The 21416-nt window shown below is 39.4% G+C and overlaps 1 protein-coding gene across 3 annotated transcripts in view; it reads right to left on the reverse strand.

The window, feature by feature from the left end:
• The window catches only part of GRID2 (glutamate ionotropic receptor delta type subunit 2), a 742195-nt gene that overhangs the window by 89022 nt on the left and 631757 nt on the right, over positions 1-21416 (reverse strand). For all 3 annotated transcript variants that reach the window (XR_012835284.1, XM_075751604.1, XM_075751605.1), the window contains exons 12-13: positions 20395-20533; positions 9956-10151 (exon numbers count right to left, since the gene is read on the reverse strand). Coding sequence is in view for 2 of the 3 variants with exons in the window: in XM_075751604.1 (XP_075607719.1) it covers positions 9956-10151; positions 20395-20533 (335 nt within the window). In the remaining variant the exon portion in view is untranslated. The remainder of the gene's footprint in view (positions 1-9955; positions 10152-20394; positions 20534-21416) is intronic.

Genomic DNA, 21416 nt, shown 5'->3' on the forward strand with positions numbered 1-21416 from the left:
AATCTTTTCATCACCCTTCCACAGGAAAATGGCTACAAGAAGTGACATGAAGTAGAAACAAAAATACTTCAAGGAGGACATTTTACTCATCCCAAGCTTTGCTTCCCTGTAGGTTGCGCAGAAATGGCCCACATCTGATGTGACCAGACTAGGAAAGCATACTTGTAGGAGTTTGTAACTTCCATCAGGAGTCTCTCTTGTTTAATAAACAACAATCTCAGAGGCCTAAAGGATTACGGGACTTGTTATGTCATATTCAATCCAGTTCCTGCTAAATCAAAATAAATGACTGCTTGCCAAAGTGGAATGACATTCAAGCAGCACACCCAATTTCTGAAGACACCGGCCGCTAATAGAGCAGAGCAGTGAGTGCTGAGCTCAAAGTCACCCCACAGTAATAAAACCTCAGATAACATATGTGCTGCTCAAAAGTCCAAAGAAGGTTATATATCCCTCCACAAGCTGCTGACACACAAAGGGAGGTTCGCTGGTCTGCTACCATCCCACTACAGCTTGCTCATCCCTCTATAGTTTTTGGTCATTTAAAGCTGTTGGTCCCACCTAGATGCGATCCTGTGCAACCTGCTCTAGGGGAACCTGCTTTATCAGGGGGATTCGACTGGATGATCTCCAGAGGTCCCTTCCAACCCCTACCTGTCTGTGATTCTGTGATACTCTTTTTTGGCGAGACAATGCCATAGATGGAAGAGCCTAGGAAGGCAGTACATACAATTTTAGCTACTACATGAGATTTATGGGTTGGAAAAAGTAGCAAAAGTTTATTATCTAGCAAAAGTTTCACTGTATTGCTTTTTCATTATATACACCCAACATGCTTTCAATGTAAGATGCCACATCAAGACCAACATCACTCTAGCAGCAGTGCCCACATGACAACTGACACCTACAAAACTGCCCCCTCACTACATTTCTGCTCCCGAGAACCTTCCTCTCCCAAACCCTTCCTGGCTTCTGAAGCTGATAAACAGAAGGGAGAGCATCATCTTGTTTTGGTTTTAATTGAGAGAGTAACATCCCTTTTGCTGCAAATATATCTATAAAGATATCTCCTGCTTTGCACTCTTTACTAAAAAGCTGTATTTTACTCATGAGATGGTTTGTAACAGCACCCATGAGAGCTGTTTCTCTTTCAGACCTCTCCTGTGCTAATACATATTAAATGCACTCATCACAGAGTAAATACTCAGGAATCCTTTTTTTTTTTTTTTTTTTTTTTATGGAATATGACAATAGAATTGCTCTGTTAGACCCAAATATGCACAAATTAAGCTACTCGTTTGTAGGGGTGGGTTCAGCATACTTTTCTGTTTATGCCACCCTTTCTAACAGGTGCCTCCCTAATACTGTGTGGCCAGCTGAGAAAACTTCACCAACAAATGCTAGCAAAATAATTTCATTTGAGCATTATCCTGACATACTCATGCTCAGCTTTTACAATCACTGACTGAAAATGCATTTTTTTTTCTTAAATTATTTCCTAATTGTCAGTTTTCTTACTCCCTGCTCCCTTCCAAAATTTCCCATCCTCTAAAAATCCCAGCTTCAGGAGGGAGGTCAGAATTTCTACAATTAATCACTTGCCAGTGCAAATGAAAGCAGCACCCATGCTGCTTAGTTATTCAGAAATTTAAAGTGTCTCATATATAAAGCTCAGGATTATGGTATTCAGATGTGATATGGCCAAGGAGTGAGGATACATACTACTCTGGCAGCAATTCCCAAAGTTGCACACTACCAGAAAAAGGCAGAAGGAGACAGAAAGGGGATAAACTAAGCATTGTCAACTACAAAATTCTCATAAAGGTAGCCATGAGCAGTTAACTCTGCATGTTTTGGTCTGGTTACACTCGCTGTCAGAGCATGGTGTTGCAGTGCTACCTTCCTTACCTATCAGAAATATCCAAAGTTCTCCAGAATTTTTTTTTTTTTTTAAAAGTCCTATTTGTTATCTCTACAGGTAGAAACTGAGGGCTATTTAACACAAAACTAATTCTACTTTTTGTGTGTGCATGAGGATTGTTTTAGACCAAATGCCTGGCAATGCACCATGCGCCTTATAGTGGCAGCTACCCACACAGAGCTGGTCTACTGTCAGGACAGGGATGCACTCCAGGTGTTTCTCTCATGACGCCATCCTAATTAGTCCACTTCTACACAAGAGAAACCCCAAGTGAAATCTCTACCGACAAAGGAATCAATTTTCCTCTGTGGACTGTTTTGCCATGTAAAAAGATGACTACAGGGTGAGAAACAGGCTAAAGCGTGAAGTACTTAGCTTTCTATTTGGCCATCAGGATGAAGGGTGGGGACCACCCCCATCCCATGCTCACTCCTCAAAGGGCTGGCAGCCATCCTTTCTCCAGCTGAAAAGTCTGGACTCAGCTGTCTGCAAAATGCAGTTCTACGGGATTCAAGTGAAATTAGCTCCTCAGGGTATATTTTGCTATTTCTTATTTTTATTGCCATTTCTAGTCAAGGAATATGACCTTATTTTGATAGGTTCTGTACAAAATAAGCCACCTAGAAAACGAGGTTCCCAGCTTAGGCATTCCCAACCACTCTCTAGAGAAGGAAACTGTCTGTCTACAATAGCTAAGAAAGAAATTTGGACACCCAAATTAGGCATCTAAAGTTACACATGATAAGAGTATAGTTGTAGCTGTGACAGTTTAAAGATCTAAGTGAAGCAAGGTTTTAAGAGAGAATTACCTTTAAACAGAAGAAGGGATATATCTGTGGGGGGACCCCTAAATAACCAAGCTTTCATGCCAACAAACCTTCTCTGAAAACAAGCAGAAAAATTCAAGATTAGAAAACAGTCTCTGAGATTAATGCAATTACGTTAACCAATGCGACAAAGAGAAATGTGTAGCTGGCACCACTGAAGCTGGAGAAAATGAGATAATAAGGACCGATTGCTCAACAAAACCTCTCTTCTCCCCCCCCCCCCATCTTTTTATATTGTATCATACTGTTTCTAACTTTAGCTCCCATGCTTATCTATTGAAGTTAGGCTGTAACATCTCCTTTGAAGATGAAGGCTGAAAGGTCAGACACAGAGAGATTGTTTTCTGAGAAATACTCTGATAACGATCGCGTTCATTAACTTAGTTCATTCTGGGGTGTAGTAGTTCTTTGGTTTCTCCCACATAACATCTATGATGGTATTTAGATGACTATAGAGTGAGTTCCTCTCTCCCCTCTTATTCGGTAGTTATAAAATAAGCCAAATGAAAGGAAAGAGCATAAAGCAACAACAAAACAGTGCTGCTCAGTTGATGGATAGTGATTGTAGTACACCAGAGACCTAGTTGTCAAGGTTTTTGTTAGTGTAATAACAAAGGAGAGTGTTAAGGAGTTTGAAGAAAAGACAAGACTATTGTCTTGAGGGAAAACTTCATACCTTACAGAAGAGTCCTTAGAGAAAGCATAAAGATACTTGCTTGAAAAAGGAGTTGCACTGGAAGCTCACACGAATGATTTCCAAATCAGAAATGAGAAAGCTACAGGGAGAGTCAGAATCGACCATGAAGGGCCTTGAAACTCAAGACAACTCTTTTTTTTTTTTTTTTTCCCCAGGAGCATTTTCAATAGAACTAAATGCAGAAAGAGTGCTTTGTAAAGGCCAGAGAAAATAACACTGAAAAGTACTGAAGCAATGGACTGGAGGTTGTATGGGTAAATCATAGACATGTTATGAAAGGTAGATTGGCAAAACTTAAATAGACACACAAGCTTAGGCAATAGAAAGCCATAGGAAAGAAAATGAAGACAACAATGTCAGCTACTGTAGGTTTTAGGTTGAACTGAATTAGTGGTCAGACATTCATGAAAAGACAGTAGAGGAAAGCACACAAATTTTATGTCAGCTAAAAGGAGCTCAGTTCAGTGCAAGAGAAGCAGAACTGCAAGTTGTCTCCCTGGAGCCATTAGCTGAATTTGTTTGGACTTGGGAATACTCAGGCATGAGCTACAAAAGACTATGATCTTGGTTGTAGGATGGCTCACAAAAATTGAAAAACAGACCTGGAAAATTCTCCAAAAGAATACATAAGAGAGCAAGCAAAGACAGTCATGGAAGGTAGAATGGCATGGCACCACAGCAGGACATCAGTGAGTGACATCTGAGGCTGCTAAAGTGACTGGCAGGCATATGCAGACTGACCTTTGAATAGAAGTCATGAGCAACTCGGATGGCATTTGAGTGAGAGCAAAAGGGGGAAGGTACTTTCAGAAGCACACAAGATGAAACAGGGGAAGATGAACTCAGATAAAATTTTCAGGAAACCTTGGAGACAAAAGGAATATGGCAGTAGTTGTCATGCTTAGTAGTTAGATAACACATGTCTGTGTAGATCCCATTTCTTGATATGTAGGCTGACTCAAATTTTGACTTACATTTTCATTTGAATAACACCAAACTCTGCAGAAAATAACTTTTACAGGTGTTCTACTCAAGATAAAACCTGTGAAAACTCTCTAGAAAGTCAAAGTTAGATCGAACTTAGGAGCGTTCACGAGGGAAAAGAAGCCTTTTTTTGAGCCTACCTTGAATTCTGAGAAAATGCGGCAGCAGGAAAACAGTTTTACATTTCATTTTTAAAGCTGTGCACAGAATCTTCTTCACGCTTTGTCATCTGTCACAGATCAGTTCTTATACATCTAAAACACATTGACCCCCTAAGCTAATTCAGATAACTATTAGCCTTTTGATAATGCTTGAAAGTAACACCACACTATGTTTGTAGTGTTTTCTGGTAAAGACTCTAAATTTTTGCACAGCTGCAAGTTTGTTTAAGCCCTAGATATGGAAGCAAAGATACACAGTATTACAGAAAAAAAATTACCTTTCTCCAGGCTGATTATTCTTTTGGCTCATGCAAACTGAAGCCAATTTGTGATAAGGCTATGAGAAATATGCTTTGTAATGAAATATACCCCAGTCCCCTGCCCGCATAAACTGACATGTTGACAAGCTATGAGACATTAAACATGCTAGTATCAGTGGATCAGGCATTCCTCCTGACATTATTAACAGCACTTCACTGGTAAATCTGGCTCAGGTTTAATGTTGAGACTTGCTTTCCAGGAAAAGGACACTATATGACAAATAAGATGGAGCCAGACCACCCATGATAATACAAAGTGAGGACAGCAGGTGCATTTGGTACCCCCAGGCACCTGTCAGCTCCAAGTCCTGGACTGTGCATGAGACGGTAATTGCAAAATAGAGAAATTGCACCTTCAGCTGTGGGGCTGAACACGTCAAGGTCTTAAGGGTATTTCTGAACCTTATTACTTGTAGAGCAGCAACAGAACATCTCATTTGCCCAAGCAGCATCTCCTCTGGAGGCAGAGGGGAACCAGGGAACCAGCGTCTGGGTGGATAATTAGTTTGCTAACCAACAGCTACCTAGCGTAGCTGATCCCCTTGTAGTGAATTAAGATATATGGGGGACTGAAGTACAGTCTTGCCTTTTTTGCTTCCTATCCCTTTCTTAGCCACTGTCAAACTGGTGAATCACGGTACAGATCCAATACCCAAAAAGTCTGTCTTGGTTATCTCTCATTTTCAGTGTCTTTTTATTGGCCAACTCCATGGACAGAAATGTTCACAACAAAGATGTACGAACTTACATTTATTAACTAAATCTTTTTGTGATGTGATCAGTGTATCTGCACCAGAACAGCAATTCCAATGGCAAATTTGTGAGTAAATCAGGATAATTAGTTAATTCAGGAGTTTTTTGGCCCATCACTGGAAATCTTCATGCTGCTGCTACTGCTGAAAACAAATTAAAAATAACCATGTCCGGTTATTAACAATTTGTTCTAGCACAGAATCACAAATCATTTTTACCCCTTTCTTCCCTAGACAAATCACCTTAGCAAAGCTTTGTTATGGCCTATTCATAGGTAGTTTAAAAAATATTAATACTATTACAGTATTCTCAGGAAGATAAAAGTGCCATCCACAGTGTCCAGGGAAAACAAATGGGCTCAGCAGTTGCTAGCATATTTCCATTGGCAATGCAAGTAGGATCACAAGAAAAATCAAAATCTCAAGACCAAATTCCTTTTAATACTGTGCACAAGTTGAAGAGGAAATATTATGAGAGTCTAAGAGGAGTTTCTTTTAATGCACCATCTAGAAGCATTACTTTACCTGACAGTCATTCACAAGTTTCCTACTGGCTAAATATTTTGCAGAGAGAGTTAAATAGACAGAGGTTACCAACACATTTGGATTCTGCCTATGCAGCCTGGGAAAGGAATTTTCCACTTTGTTCTGCTGAGAAAAATGTAGACACTGTAGGCTATGGTGTCATGTTCAGAGGAACGAGGTGGGTAGGATAGGGCATTAGGCACTATTATACTCTAGGGAAGAAAGAGCAGACAGGGGCACAATGGAAGCACTTCATTATATTTTAAATGGGAATGGTGCCAAGGATAGGAAAGCCTGTGGTGCTTGTAAAGGATTAAGCAGGGTAATGTGCTTTTTAAGAAGACATAAAGAGGTATGTAATGTGATATGTTTAAGCCTAAATGATTTTTCTTGGAGTCCTCAATGAATGTTTAAGCAGGCATGACTTAAGCCTCTGTAAATCCTCTCTGAATAAATAACTTCCATGAAAATAGAGATTCCTTTGACAGAATGAGATGCATATTTCATAACCTATGCAAAAAAAAAAAAAAAAAAAAAGGAGGAAAATAACTTTGAGATACACTAAATGCTTAGGAATAATAAAGAAAAAAAAGAAGATAAAACTGAATATTCTCCAGAATAATCCAAGCCTATATAGGCATACAGCTACCTCCCCATCCATTTTGATTTGACAGAGCAGGAAGACAAACAACTGAATGCTTCCCTACCTTCAATTCAGATCTACAACTGCTTTTTGTTGCCTTTTGAGAAAGAAAGAGACAATAAGTGGCAGAAAATACCTAAAGGGCGTGTGCTTTTCAGCCTGTGTCCTGTTTGAGGTATTTAAAACTCTGCTCTCTCTTCAGGCTAAATCTACCCAGCTGCTCTCTAACCAGACCTGATGGTGTACATAGCTGTTCACTACGGATGGAATAGGAGCACACGCAGTGATACGTATGCGCCTGATTTATGAGAAGAACAGGACCAATAAATATAAAAACCTGCAAACTTACAATGGCATGATCTTCCCATCTTATTTCTCTTGCCTGCCCTGCCCTCCTGCCAGGAAAAGCAGGTCAAAGCGGTAGATTGCCTGATGCAAAATGGGACTGTGCAATCATTGTCATTTGGCTGTATTGTATTTTCACTCACATAGGTGCCATTCCCCATGAAGTCACCGGTACAGCAAGCATGCAGTCCTGCTGAGCAAGCGGGATGATATGATGAGTAAATCAGCAGTTGATCCCCCCTCCCTTTACCTCTGTTTATCTATACATTAGTATTAAACTGCTACTTTCCTCAAAATAAAAAGAATGCCAGCTCCATGGTAATTTGTAGAATAAAAGCAAAGCAAAACTAAAGAACTTTTAAGATATAACAAAAATGTTTGGCAGAGCCTCTAAACTTGCAAACCCTATTTAAACTCAGAGAGTGTGCAGCAGGGAGTGTTGTTAAAGAAGAGCATGTCCACTGCGCCCCATAGCATCCTTCCTGCATGCCTCCCTCCCATGGTGGTCCCTTCTATCACAGTCTTTTCATGGTCCTTAGGCAGCCTAGTAGAAATTGCTTCCGCCGTACCCATTTGGAAGCACTCGTTAAGTCTCAGACCTCACTTGGCACTCCAAAAACATGTGCCGAGGTAACAGCCTTGGAGAGCTTGGACAAACTGCTATTTAGTCATGCTTTAGCGCTGATTAATGGTAGAAACAAAATGAAGCACAGAGGGAGACCTGTTGGCTTATCTTGTCCAGGGTTATAATCTGGTTAATAGCTCTGATGTGGGCAGTTAAATTCATTCAAGACCCTGAAGAACATTCTGAAGTTAAAAATAGGCTGAGGGAACCCATGAATTCTTTCCCCTGAAACGTTTTCATTTTCTTGGGGAAGTATGTTCAGAGATTATAATAATCTCTGCATTTTATCAGCTACCTTTTTAAATATTAATTTTCCTTGCCTAAGACTAACTTTTAACATCCCATTCTTCAGCCAGTTTTCTTCCTGAGCAGGCCAAATACAATCTCCCAAAAGCTTCTGTGTGAACGGCAACTGGCAAATAATCTTTTTCTGTGTCATTTCCTCCTGTAAGGTGAAAGAAGGGGAGAAACTGCACACGCATAGGTGGAGGTGTATGTTCATTAGAAACGGGCCTGAGCCCTTTGATAGTTTAAAATTGGAGGGTGGTTGGCTTGTTCACATGCTGCAACTTGGTTTTTCAACACTATCATTTGCAAGTGTTCGTTCTTGGGAAGCAGAGGCATGGGAAATTAAAGAACTCTGATATTTCTGGTTTTGTAGGTTTTAAGACAGCAACTGCCATGTTTCCAGGAATGAGAAATCAAAGACTGTAATCTGGAATTACCTGCCAGCATGATACACTGGTTGGTTTTTTCAGCTAAAAGCCATTAGTCAACACAGCTGTGTTTGACATGCTCTGGTTTTTGATTCTTCTGAAACCTTTAGTATAACTTGCGAAGGCAAACCAGAAGGAGGGCAGCTTTTTTTTATACAAAAGGCAAACCCCAGCTTTATCAGCCCCTTACAAACTGAGCTAGAATATATCTTCTCAAAAAAAGCAATTTCTTCCAGCCAATAAATCTTCAGACTGTCTTTTTTTTTTTTCCTTGCTTTTCCAGCTTATGACTTTTTCTAAAGGGGTTTCAAAAGTGCAGTTCCCCAGGGCCTCTCTTGCCTCTTCTTTCATGCTGTTTAGTTGTTCAGAGAATATATGATCTCAGTTATACAGAGGGTGGATTAGTGACTTTTAAAACTCCAAAGCATCTCTGTTATTTTCTCGTTCTTATATTATCAAGAGATCACCAGTGATTTCATCGTTCTTTTTAACAGACACTTTTCTCTTACGTGTCTGTATCCAGTGTGAAAACACCAGAAATCACAGGTTTTCCTGGCAAATGGGTTTTGGTGGAAAGAAAAGGCAGCGTTTGTCCAGATTTTTAGAAGTCTCTAAGCTGAGCTTAAAACAAGTGAACACACAACTTCATGGGTATTTGCTCTAATTAATATTCACATTTTGAAGTTTAAAATAAAACCTATAAAATACATTTTCCAGATTTGATTTTAAACTCTGAATATGAAGATACAATGGTAGGGATAAAGTTTGTATACAGTCACTCATTAACCCACATTTACTCTCATACTGAACCCTTTCATGTACTACTCTTATTATAAAAGCTGTAGCTGTCAACCAAAAACACAGGAGGGAACTATTGCATTCACAAACATACCGACAAAAATTGACTCCTGCTCTCAAAGTATTTTCCCACTATTAAGCTCACAACAGAAGATGGCTGTGAGACTGTTATTTAAAGCCAGATCATCTTTTTCTGCCTGCCTCTCTCAAAATATACATGATTCAGAGCTACAACTGAAAGCCAAGGTTTTCAGTGTCAGGAGTTTACAAAAATAAGTTAATCAATTCTTGTAATCAAAGTACTTCAAGCTTTGTACAGCACATTGCCATGTCTTCTGAGGTTTTAAGTCCAGTGATCCTATTCCCATTTTGCATGCTGACAAATGCATTCATCTCTCATACCTATAAATCCTTTTCAGAGCAAACACTCTAGGTACTTATATTTTAAAATGAAAACAAGCCACATAGCTGAGAAGTCCCAATCCTCCATGCCGATGCAATGGGCTTGCAGAAATTGGTACCAGGAATGATCATTATCAGGGTGCAAATGCATCCCTTATAGTTAAAAGCAACAACTAAGCAAACGTGGTGTTACATCAGGGCATCTCCAATGGGAAGCAAGAAGTAAGTCATACCAGTACCTTCTGAATGCCTGCGGTTGACTCCATGACGTTGTTCTCTGAGCCGTTACTTCTGTTAATCATCCGCCACATTTGGGAATACATGCTGTCCCTCTCAAAAGGATTCATCCCTTTAACTCGGACGTGCTCATAGACTGCGGAGTCCAAGACAGTGCCATAAGGAATATCCGTCTGCCTTGAGAGATCCTGGAGAGACCTTAATTGTTGGTGAAGAAAAGAAACACAGGAGACTTGAAGCCACATTTTGAAAAGGAAGGAGCTGCAGGCAAGCAAAAGGCAACACATAGGAAGGCAGGGTTTTTTTTCTTTTTTTCTTAAAAGACAAAGTGAGACTGAAAAATTGTTTTTATGGTTTAAGACACAAAGAGGAATATGAAGTGAAAGGAAGGTGTGGAAAAAATGAAAATGGATGAAAAGAGAACAACGGAAGGAGTAAGAGGATCCTGTCAAATGCTGAGCAGAGGCAAAGGAGAGAAGGGAGCATTGCAGTCCTTCCAGCCATACACAGCAAGTTGAACAGAAGTAACCGCCTACAACAGCACGGTGCCACTGCACACCCTGCTGCTGGGGAGCAGGAGTGTCAGCACCACAATTCACTGAATCGGGCCCAAAGCACCTGGGCTGAGTACTTCTATGTGCTACTGGGTTACGCAGTGAAAAGCAGCCTTTTGGTGGTATTTCTGTGCTGAACTGTGTGCGTTCATCACACAAAGCAGGTTGCATCCTACATTATTTTCAGCAATAGAAAGATTTCTGTTGTGGTTTCATGAACTATCTATTCATCATGGTTCATGTCATTTAGTCCAATAAATTTGCTTTGCTTTACATATTATCTAGACTTATGTGTCTCCTATAAGCAAGAAAAATTACCAGTTTGGAAGTTTCTAAAGCATCCCAAAAATGGCTTTGTCAACCGTGAGTTGGACTGAAAAAGGTATATTAAAACCCTTTAAAGTCTCCTTACCTCTTAGCTTTTATTTTCCTGTCCTATAGAATTGCTCTCCCATACCTTTGTTTCTTTAATGGCATTCATTAAAGTTTCAAAATAACTACTTCAAAATGTCTAGTGCCTAAACCCCATTACAGCTTTCCTGGCACAAATTAACTGTGTATAAACTGCACAAATCTAGTGGATTACATCTAAGGACAAATCAGGAGTCTGAGTGCTGTCTTAAAGTAGGCAATAGCAAGTTGTAAAAGCTCCCTGCAGCCACAGAAAATGCAAATACAAATGTAGGAAACTCATCAAATTCCAAGTTGTGTTTCTGAAACATGTAAATATAGATGCAAGTGAAAATTGCCCTACAGAGGGGGAAAAAAAAAAAAAAAAAAAGAATTCTTAGGTGTTCCAGGGATGGCACTGAAGAAAACAGTAATTGGATCTCAAAGGATATGTATGCCTCTGAACACAAAAGAAAGCAGGAAAAGAAGAAATCAATAGAGCTCAATGGCAAAGGTTTAGAGGTTAGTTGAGTCAGAAGGAAATCCTTTGAAATTCAGACATATGGGCTTAGAAAAACATTGAACAAGAGCTAAATTCTAAGCAGATAATATATAGCAAATATAAGGAAGGGATACATTTAATTTTGAAGAATAAATAAATAATGACATTAAAACCCCCACAATCCTCTCCTCTTTCTCTAACAAGATGGCACTCTTCTTCAAGAACATAAGCAGCAGAGAACCTGCAAAGAATCAGTACACATATGGGATCATCAAAGGTGAGCTGGTAGATGAAGCTTTTCCTGAAACCAAGTATATTGGTCTTCTATGAGAGGACTAACTGAGACATGCCCTTTTCTAAGAAGAAAAATGTGAGACTTTAGCAGACTAAGTTATCAGGAAAATAAGTACTGTGGCTAATTTGTAATTGAAAATTAAAAAAAAAAATCAAGGCCAGATAAACACCTATGAGTTCTGAAACACTAAATATGAAATGGTTGAGCTGTTAGCAAAAATGTGAAACCTCATTATACCCAGTGTGTCAAAGAGAAACAGTAAGTATTTTTAAAAGGCTGTAGTGGTAATCAGGTGAAGTATGAACATAAACAACTAAGATGTTATTCTTAGGTTTAAGTAATAAACTGAAATAAGGATTGATAAAATTTTAAAGATCAAACTGAAGATTAGACATAGCCACCAAGTGGGTTTCTCCAGGGAAAGCAATTCAATCATCTATTATACTTTGAAATAATTAAAAAACCCCAAGACTTTCAAAAGACCTTCATCTCATCAAAAAATATACAGAAGATGGAAGTATGGACAGGCTACAAAGGAGGAATTTAGAAACATTTCCTGGCAACTCAGGATAGCATTAGGAAAGTCACCACTCAGCTAGAGTGGGATCTCAAGGATAACAAGAATAGCTTTTGCAGAACTAAAAGGCTGAACAAGGAAAGTGGGGACCTGTTGAGGAGGACAGCATATACAGCTAAGTCTGAGGTGCTCTGCGCCATCTTTGCCTCACTCTTCCCCATCAAGGTCTCCCAGGTCTCTGTGACTAAAGGCAGGGTTCAAGGAGGCAATGAACAACCAGCAGTAGGTGGTCAGGTAAATCCCAACCAGAAAGGCAGGGATTGATTGAGAGCACTAGACCCATAGAAGTCCATAAGACCTGGCAGGCTATATCAAAGTGTGCCAAGAGAGCTGGCCAATGTTCCTTGCAAGGCTGCTTGTTTTTAATTTTTGAAAGATGGAGATCTCTTGGAGGAGATCTCTGGCCACTGGAGAAAGGAAATGTCCAGACTATATTAAAAAAATGATAAAAAAGATGGTTCATGGAATTAAGGCTGGTCATCCAACATCATGGAGTGAGTCCTCTCAGAGCAGATTTCTGAGCACATGAAGGAGAAGAAGCTGACTGGGAACAGTCAACATCAATTTGCCAAAGGTAGGTCATACCTGACTGATCTACAGTAGAATGACTTGGTTTGTGGACAGACCAAAGAAGTAGATGTAGTTTACCTTAACTTTAGCAAGGCTTTCAATACTGTCTCCCACAATATTCTTGTATCCAAATTAGGTCATTGTGTCTGTCTGGGTGGGAAACCAGATGGATAAATTTCTGGTTGGATAATCAGACTCACAGAGTAGGTCAGCTGAAGGCTAGTTACAGGTACCACAGAGGTCTAACCTGGGACATGTCTTTACCAATAACCTAGAGGACGCAAGTAAACACCCTCTTGTAAAATTTGCAGATGACATGACATTGAGAGACCAGCTGATTGCTCAAGGACAGGCTGCTGTTCAGGTGGACCTAGAAAGCATGGAGGAATGGGCTGACAGGAGTGGTGTGAAATTCAGCAAGGACAAATGCAAAGCTCTGCATCTGGGGAGGGAATAACCCCCTGCAACCACCCAGGCTGAGTCACACCTCTAGAGAAAGGCACTCAGGTAGGCAATGGTGGGCCTTGGTGAGAATTTCTGTTTCACCATCAGGCAAAGCGTTGTGTAGAAGTAGGTGTATTGCTGTTGCATCCACAGTCTGTCAAACGCATCACTGATGAAACGCATTAGATAAATACAAGATACTATATTCACCCATTCTGTTTTACTGCTGCCAATGTACTTCTGTATCTCCTGGCAGTGCTCAGAAGTGCAACAAACTGTCACAGGATGCGTATCATAATGTCCTGTAATTGCTGTGTTATTTCTCATACATATTTTTAGAAAGGTATACAAAAAGTATTTACCGAATCTCCGATTTCTAGTGACAACACCTAGAAAAATTGCAATCATTACTTGACAAGACTCTGTACAGCCATATAATTTCTAATATAACAAGCAACAAAGCATTTTTCTGAAATATTATTGCTAACTGGTATATAAATGATATGTGTAGCTGCTGCCACAAAACAGTACAGTTAGAAACAGTACAAAAGAAAAACAGTTTCTCTATATATATCTTGTGTCTATAAAAGCTACCTTGCTATTTTCAGAAAGGCAAACCAACACAAGACACGAGCTGTTAGTCCAGAAGGGTACTATGATCAGGTATGGGAAGCATACTATGAACAGGTATGGGAAGCAAGCGAGAGTGCCATCACACACAAAAACAGGGAAATAACAAGGAGGAGAATTATGTCGATGCCTTCAGGAAAGCATGTTGTAGCTGCCAAGTCTGGCATTAACTACAGTCTGCAGTTCTTTACTGTTTGGTGTTATCCTACAACACAGGATGCCTCTCAGCTGCCCTGCTCTGCGTCTTTGCACAGTTGTAGGTGTTGCTCTATGCTGAGAAAATGATGGTGAGAAGACAAGAGTAAGACAAGCATGAGTACGAACTCTATGGATGTGCTGAACATCGTTGTCAGCAGTGAACCCCAAGCTTTCGTTCACCTGACCCCAGACTGAGGAGCGAGAAAGAAGTTTTGCAGCTTTGAGGTGACCATGTGTGTATATGCTGCTGCACAGGCATGCAGCAAAAATGGAAAAGACCTATCACATCAGTGACTTCATCGCCTCACACAAACATGTCAAATGGGATCTTAATATATATGACCTCCTTCAGAAACTGCTTTTTATAACCTGCAACTCTGCAGACTACTGGAATGACATTCAGAACCTAGCAGACAAGGTACAGCAAAACAAAGAGAAATGACAAACCAGAACTAATAAAGTTAATAAGCCATTGAGGTTCCTTTCCAGAATAAAGAATTTTTGTAACTTTTTTGCCTCCATCCTGGTTTGTAGGTTACGCACTGTTTGACGTACCTTTATTTCTGGATTAAACAACTCATTCTCTGTTCAGACAAATATATTTAGTGGAGACATAAATCCCCAGCCTCACTATGTCACCCAGTCTCACCACACAGGTGCCACATCAGACTTCAAAATAAGGAAAAAGTATTTCTCAAGCTGATTAATTCCTACTGGATATCCTTTGATGCCCAAATTCTGATACTGTTATCCACACTGGATGGGAATTTAATTTTGGGGTAGTTTTACTGATCTCAGTTGAACTACCTGCAAAGCAAAGTACACATCTAACATGATTAAGGGAATTATAATCCCACATTTTAAAACATTTATCTCTTTGAATTTCTAATCTTGAAGCAATAAAGTAATGAATGATAAAATTTGTTTAAAAATAATAAAAGCAGATACAGTTGAAAAAAAAATTATAAAATAAAATACCTTTAACTGAGCTTGCATATAGACAAATTCTGCTTATAGGGAAGTGGCCATGCAGTAAGGTCATAGTTCATCTTATTTTTGTTTTTCACACATGAAGCATTGTGGGGAAAAATGTTATGTGTGGTTTTTATAGTAAGGTTTTTTTCTCATTGCAATTACTGGGATGACACCAATATTATCCCATACAAATTAACTACAATATAGGGCTATTCTGAGGATGAATTGAGTCATTTGAGGATGAATTATTAACAGATACATGTATTTTTCAGCATTTGTTGATTTTGTTTAGTATTCTGCACCTTAATCAGGCAGCAGTTGTCAGGTCACTTTCATTTTCTGGCTTAGTACAAATTAATTACTTTGTAATTTAAAAAATTATCTCTGCTTTCAACTTGAAGAAAAAAAGCCATACTAGGATTTGCATATGTTTCTTTCACCAAAGCATACCCTGTTCTATAAATTCAAATCCTAGACTTAGAATTGGTAACACGTTGTTCGTATATGTCAGCCAAAAGCGTTTAAAAAGAACACAGAAAATGAAGAAAAACTAAAGGTCAGGTCCATAAAGGAATAACAGAATTTCTTTTTAGGTGATTAAATACCACTGAAGTCAGAGGCTTGGGCATCAAAGATTCTTTGTAGATCTGGGTTATAGATCGATTTAGGCTAGCCATGTTAGACTTTTGCACAGAACTATCTGCAAGAAGTAGTCACTAAATTTTAGGAGAAAATAACTGATGCCGTGGCTTACACTGAAGTCTTTATTTATGACTAATTCAGATAAAGCTTTCCAATGCCTCTTTTTTCTTTTCTTTTCTTTTTTGTTTTCTAGGACATTAAGGATTAATTCACAGGAAGGCTTAGGGAACAGGGCACAGTAAGCCAAGAGATTTGACTATTGGCAGTGACAGCTGTGTCAGAAACTAGTAATACTGCTTGCTAGCCAGTTTGAAGATCTGGGTGAACATTGTCAAAGGAAAGGCTAAAGAACATTCTGTTTTTCAGCATAAGGAAATAGCTATTCCAATTACTGCATTCTTGTGCAACCCCCCCTTGCAGGAAACTTGCAGGCAGTTGTATCGAGCTGTTTAAAGCCTTGGGGACATCTTTGCTTCAAGTGAATCATGGTTTAGGAGAAATGTGAAAAGAATGACTAGGCAAAAGAAGGATGACAAAAAGCATGCTTTACCGCTATGCTGCCTCCATTATTCGGAGGCAGAGGTCTTAGTATCAAAATAGCACATACTGCTTATAACACAGAGAACGTAATGGGAACTACTTATTTTACAGAAGATGCAGACTCTCTCCCATATCACATACAATCTAAACTCTTAATCAAGCTTCCACACTTTTAGAAGTGGATTAGATTTAAATTTGAAACTGCCTAACACCAGCCTTTCATATGACAAATGCCTTGACTTCCTCTCTACCCACCCCACTCCCTCAATTTTCCTGCAAAATTTCAGTGCCCGTGAGAAGGTGGTGACACCCTCTCTTTACTCAGGAAAACAGTGCAGTGCAATAGTCTGAGTAAAATCAATGGACTCTAGTTCTGTCCTAAGGGAATAATAAAACACAGTAATGGCAATACTGGCTCAGTGATGAGATTCATGGCATCAGCACCTACGAGAAATAGCTCGAGACCTCCAAATTTATTTAGCATTTACCAAGAAAAGCCGCTCTTAATTACTATTCATTCATGTTGCATTTGAGATAGTGATATAAAGATTTAAGGAGCATATTATGCTTTGTTTTGCTGCCACAATGTTTTGCCATTTGAAATACTGACAGTCTTGATTTAAATGGCATCTACAATGTGGGTCAAGTGTGAATAAAAGATGCACCTAGGAACTACTTTATGACTTCTGTGCCTCTACTCCTGATATTGCCTATTGGCAGAATATGAAAAGCTCAGCTCCCAAAGGTATTAAGAGTAGCTATTTGTTTGGAAGAGGAGATTAACACCCTTCTTATTCTTCTTGTTCCTTTAAGTTCATTTAAAAATTGTAACAATTTGATCCAAATTAATCAGTGAAGCAGAGAACAAATGCCATCAACTTCAAGTGAGGTTATACAGCAAAGATCTACTTCAAGACTCTCTGGGGAAAGAGCACATTTCACTAGTCCTCCCTAGTGCATTGCTTAAACAAAATTTTGTATGCTTTTTGTCTCAAAATGTGCTTCTGGACACCATGAGGTGCTGACTAGGAAGAGTGGCCCAACCTTCACAGCAGCTAGAAAGGGAAGCTGCAAGAGCTCTGAACACAAACTGGCTACATGTCCAAAAGCTAAAATGCGGTAACTGCCAAAAGGTTTCATGAAAGTGAAATGTGCTGTAGGCTGCTTGAATCCTCCTATCTTTCATAAAAGATATCACAAGGACTGTACCTTCAACAACACACTGTAATATCTGATGCTAGCTGGAAATCTGAAATGAAAACCTATTAACTACTTGTTACATCTGTGCAAACCCACTGACTTAAATTTCTTTCGTTTTCCTGACTTCTCTGAAGCTGGCTGGGTAGCACTACAAGCAGAATCTGGTTTATTTTCTTTAAATACTTAAACTCATTTCCATTCTGGCCTTCAAAGCTCCCCAAGGTACAATTTGATCTGTTAAAAAAAAAAAAAAGAACATCAGCTTTTTTCTTTATTGCTTATTCATGTTTCCCACTTTGCAGTAATTCAGCATGGTAAACAAACAGCCTCTCTCATGTGCTGGTTTGAGTTCCAATTTTGGCAGTTTTGTAAACTAAAGTTTTACACTCTCTCTGTAGTTAGAATAACTTCATTCCCTAATGGATACTTAACACATCTAATTACTCTATTTTTGAGCTGCAAGCGCTGTTGAAAAATGTCTCTGTTCTTTCATTCCAGGAGCTTTCCAGCTGCAACACTTTCTACTGAATAAAACATTTTCAGCACACAGACCAATGTAGTCCCAACTGTACATAATAACCTCAGAATTCCACCGAGGGTTTTCTAGTGACATCATAATAAACTGCAAGAAAAAGCTGAAGATGTATTAAATAATTCTAAGATGTATTAAATAGTCTGGGTATATTTTATTCTTTTTTACACATGATAAGGAAACTCAGACATGTTTCATAGCAATTTGAACATTTTTCTGGACTATTTCAAAACTAAAAGGGACATAATTTCAAAGCAGGATGCAGAGGCATATTTCATATTTGTAAGGACAAACTGAATGATTGAATATATCATTATTATTTATTTTGCATGTATAAATTCCCATCTTGTTTCTTCACACTCCTTAGTCCAATGCCAGGCTTTTTAAACTTTTAAAAAAAAAATCAACCTCCTCTAAAATCTTAGGATCAATGTTGACAAACATTGACATAGAGTATCATTCTAGTACCCTATAAATTACGAAGGGATTGTAATTGGGGCTACTGAGTCAAACAGTTGGGTTGTGTCAAAATACCCTGGCAGCACTCCATGATCTCGAAGTCTGTTATTCAGATCTCAAAAGAAAATGATAACTTGAATCAACTGGTCATAGAGCTGTGACAGGGGAATGATTTGCTCAGGTGATTTTAGTCTTACCTATCTCTGTCTTAGAGTGTTTAGCCCTTTAATAGATGAAAGTGGTGGGGTTTTTAGCCCAGAAAGGAAGCATAACAACCATAGACAATTCATTTGCAGTTGGGAACAAATAAGGACTGGTAATGCCTGGGCATGTAGGCCACAGGACACTAACTCCTCCCCACCTCACCCAAGGGGTAGGGAGAAAGAGAAAGGGGTTAAGAAGTGCAAAAGGATGCTCCTAATGAGGAGAGTCAGGAGATAACCACGCACTCAAAATGAGGGGCTGCTCTTAGGTCGGAGCTTTGGCTTTCAATCGCAAATAAAACTTGGCTGCTATTGCAGACATTTACTTGTTCACGTGCTGTTAAAGCCTAGATTGGTTTTAGTATGTAGAAAATCCTCACCTAGAGCATAAGTGCCTTAGTGAGACCGTGGTGATTGGCTGGCATGCAGTGACGCTTGAACCTAACCTGTGTATTCATAGGAGGCCGAGGCTTCCCCTGCCCAGTCACACTAGTGGCTTGCTGTCTCAGGGGGCATTTCAAAGACATATGTAAAGCAGCTGAACCAAAGGCAGCAAGACCTTAGGTGATCATACACAGAAGACACGGACTTGAACCAACAAGTGGAGTGAAAAAACTGAATTTTCCTTAAGGTCAGCATTGAGCCTGACTTGAAGGTCAGGTTCTTATCTTTCTGGAGGAAGAAATATAGCAGAACACGCCTCTCTTCTTTAAAGTCATTCTCTCATTTTTGCAAAGAAGGATTTATGGGAAAGGCTAGCTTTGTCACTCTCACATACTTTCACGGACTCGTAGCCTCAAGATTAAAAATCTGCTATGGAAAAATTGCCTGCTGCCCCTTGGAGTGCTTGGCTAGCTAATGTTTCATTGTATTTTCTAGTCTCTGCTTTGACCCAAGAGGAAGGATTTGGGGGTGGGGGACGTCACTGAAGCAGTGGGAGTGAGGATAACTCAGCATGCAACTTGCTGAAGGAGAGGAGACTGGAGAACAAAAGGGCAGAGTGAGAGGATAGGAGACCTAGAAAGGTTCTTGTGGTATGGGGAGATGAGATGATCTGGAAAAAAGGATTAGAGGGTGTGACAGAAAAACAATTCACCGTAAAAGGAACAGGAGAAGACAAGGACATTCACGTTAGGGAGGCCTGAAGCAAAAGAACCAATAGACAGAAAAAAAGAGAACAATGTGATCTGTTAACATAGTAAGAGAGCATCTGGGAGCAGAAGTAAGTAAATTATTATTATTTGTTGCTATTAATACATCTTTGGCTTGGCAAGAAAAGGTGAATTCAGCTTTGAGCTCCCCATACATTGAAGAAGCATTGGGCTCCTCAAGATCAAAGTGTTAGAGTACAAGTACTGTGGGATGCATTTGAATGGAAAGCATAGCCTGAAAACACACAGCAACAATTTATACTGTCCCATTTCAAATACTGATACACTGGTTATCTTAAACTCAATTACTTCTTTCTAAATATGTATGTGTGCATGTGTATGTATGTATATGTGCCATAGAAGAGTATCTGCCAGAGGCCAACAATTCTGATCCTAAAGACAAAGTGTCTCCAGGGAGACTGGAAGTCTATGGTATATTATTATTTTTGTAGCTTCTAAACTACTTCTCAGGATGATAAAAAATTGTCCCTTTTCTCACATTTAAGTAGAACATTCATATCTCTCTACACATATGTATGTTCACCCTCCTTTCCCTCAATTCATTCGTTATCAACTTACTGGATGGAGTTCTCAATGCGTGTGATGGTTAGGAAAGCTGCTAGGTTTGCTGTGTAGGAGGAGATGACAATCAAAGCAAAAAGCCACCAAGCCCCCATCATCAGTCGGGTTGCCAGGGTTGTGTATGGAACCTCTCCTCCTGTGGGGAAGAAGGAAAAGCAAGAATTTTCATTTGGCAGAAGGAAACCCAGATCCACATTGCTCATGCATTGCTCAGGAGAACTAGGCCCCAAGGTCAGCAGGGTTCTACTAAAACAGGTTGCTTTAGCAAACTGAGCAGGGCTTGGAGCCACACTTTCTATGCAATGAAAAGTACTGAAAGAAGCCCACACTGTCAGCTGTCACAACTGTATTTAATCTCTTTTGCTGTTGTGTTTGTAATTCCAATTCCTCTGCCAGTCCTGCCCAGTCATGGAAATTGACTTCAAGATCTCAGAACAAAAAGAGTAAAAGTAAATTCTTACAATGTTCTTTCCTTAGAGATCTTAACGACAAACCTTAAGTTTTTCTTGCATTATTGAGAACATAAAGTTAAAAAAAACCTCATCAAAACACAATCATTTTTCACAGTTCTGTAGGCAGGCAGATGCTCATGAGAGCCATATATATGTGTACACCTTGTTGCAAGTGAACTTGGACATGCAAAAAAATTTAAAAAATCATAAGTATTGAAGAAGAATGCAAAATTGTTTTGCATTCCCATAGTTGCTTTCCTTTAAAATTCAATTGCCACATAAACGAAACATTAGCAACAACTAAACTACCAGGATCTGAGCTGCACACCACCACTTGCGTGAACAGAGCCCGGTTTAGCAAGCCATGAAAAGCATTATTTTTTATTCAAATAGCTGCCTCCAAAACACACTAGTTTGGAATCTTCGAAAGAACTCTTTCAGCTAAAAAGCATATGAACCACAGATTTTTAGATGAAGGAAAATTCATTGTTTTAAAAATACCCATTGTGTCTGCAGTGTAAGTTTTGTCACAGCTACAGCTAACTAGGGGTACAGGTGAATGCAGCA

The sequence above is a fragment of the Balearica regulorum genome, chromosome 4 (genome assembly GCF_011004875.1).
Source record: "Balearica regulorum gibbericeps isolate bBalReg1 chromosome 4, bBalReg1.pri, whole genome shotgun sequence".
NCBI classification, from domain to species: Eukaryota; Metazoa; Chordata; class Aves; order Gruiformes; family Gruidae; genus Balearica; species Balearica regulorum.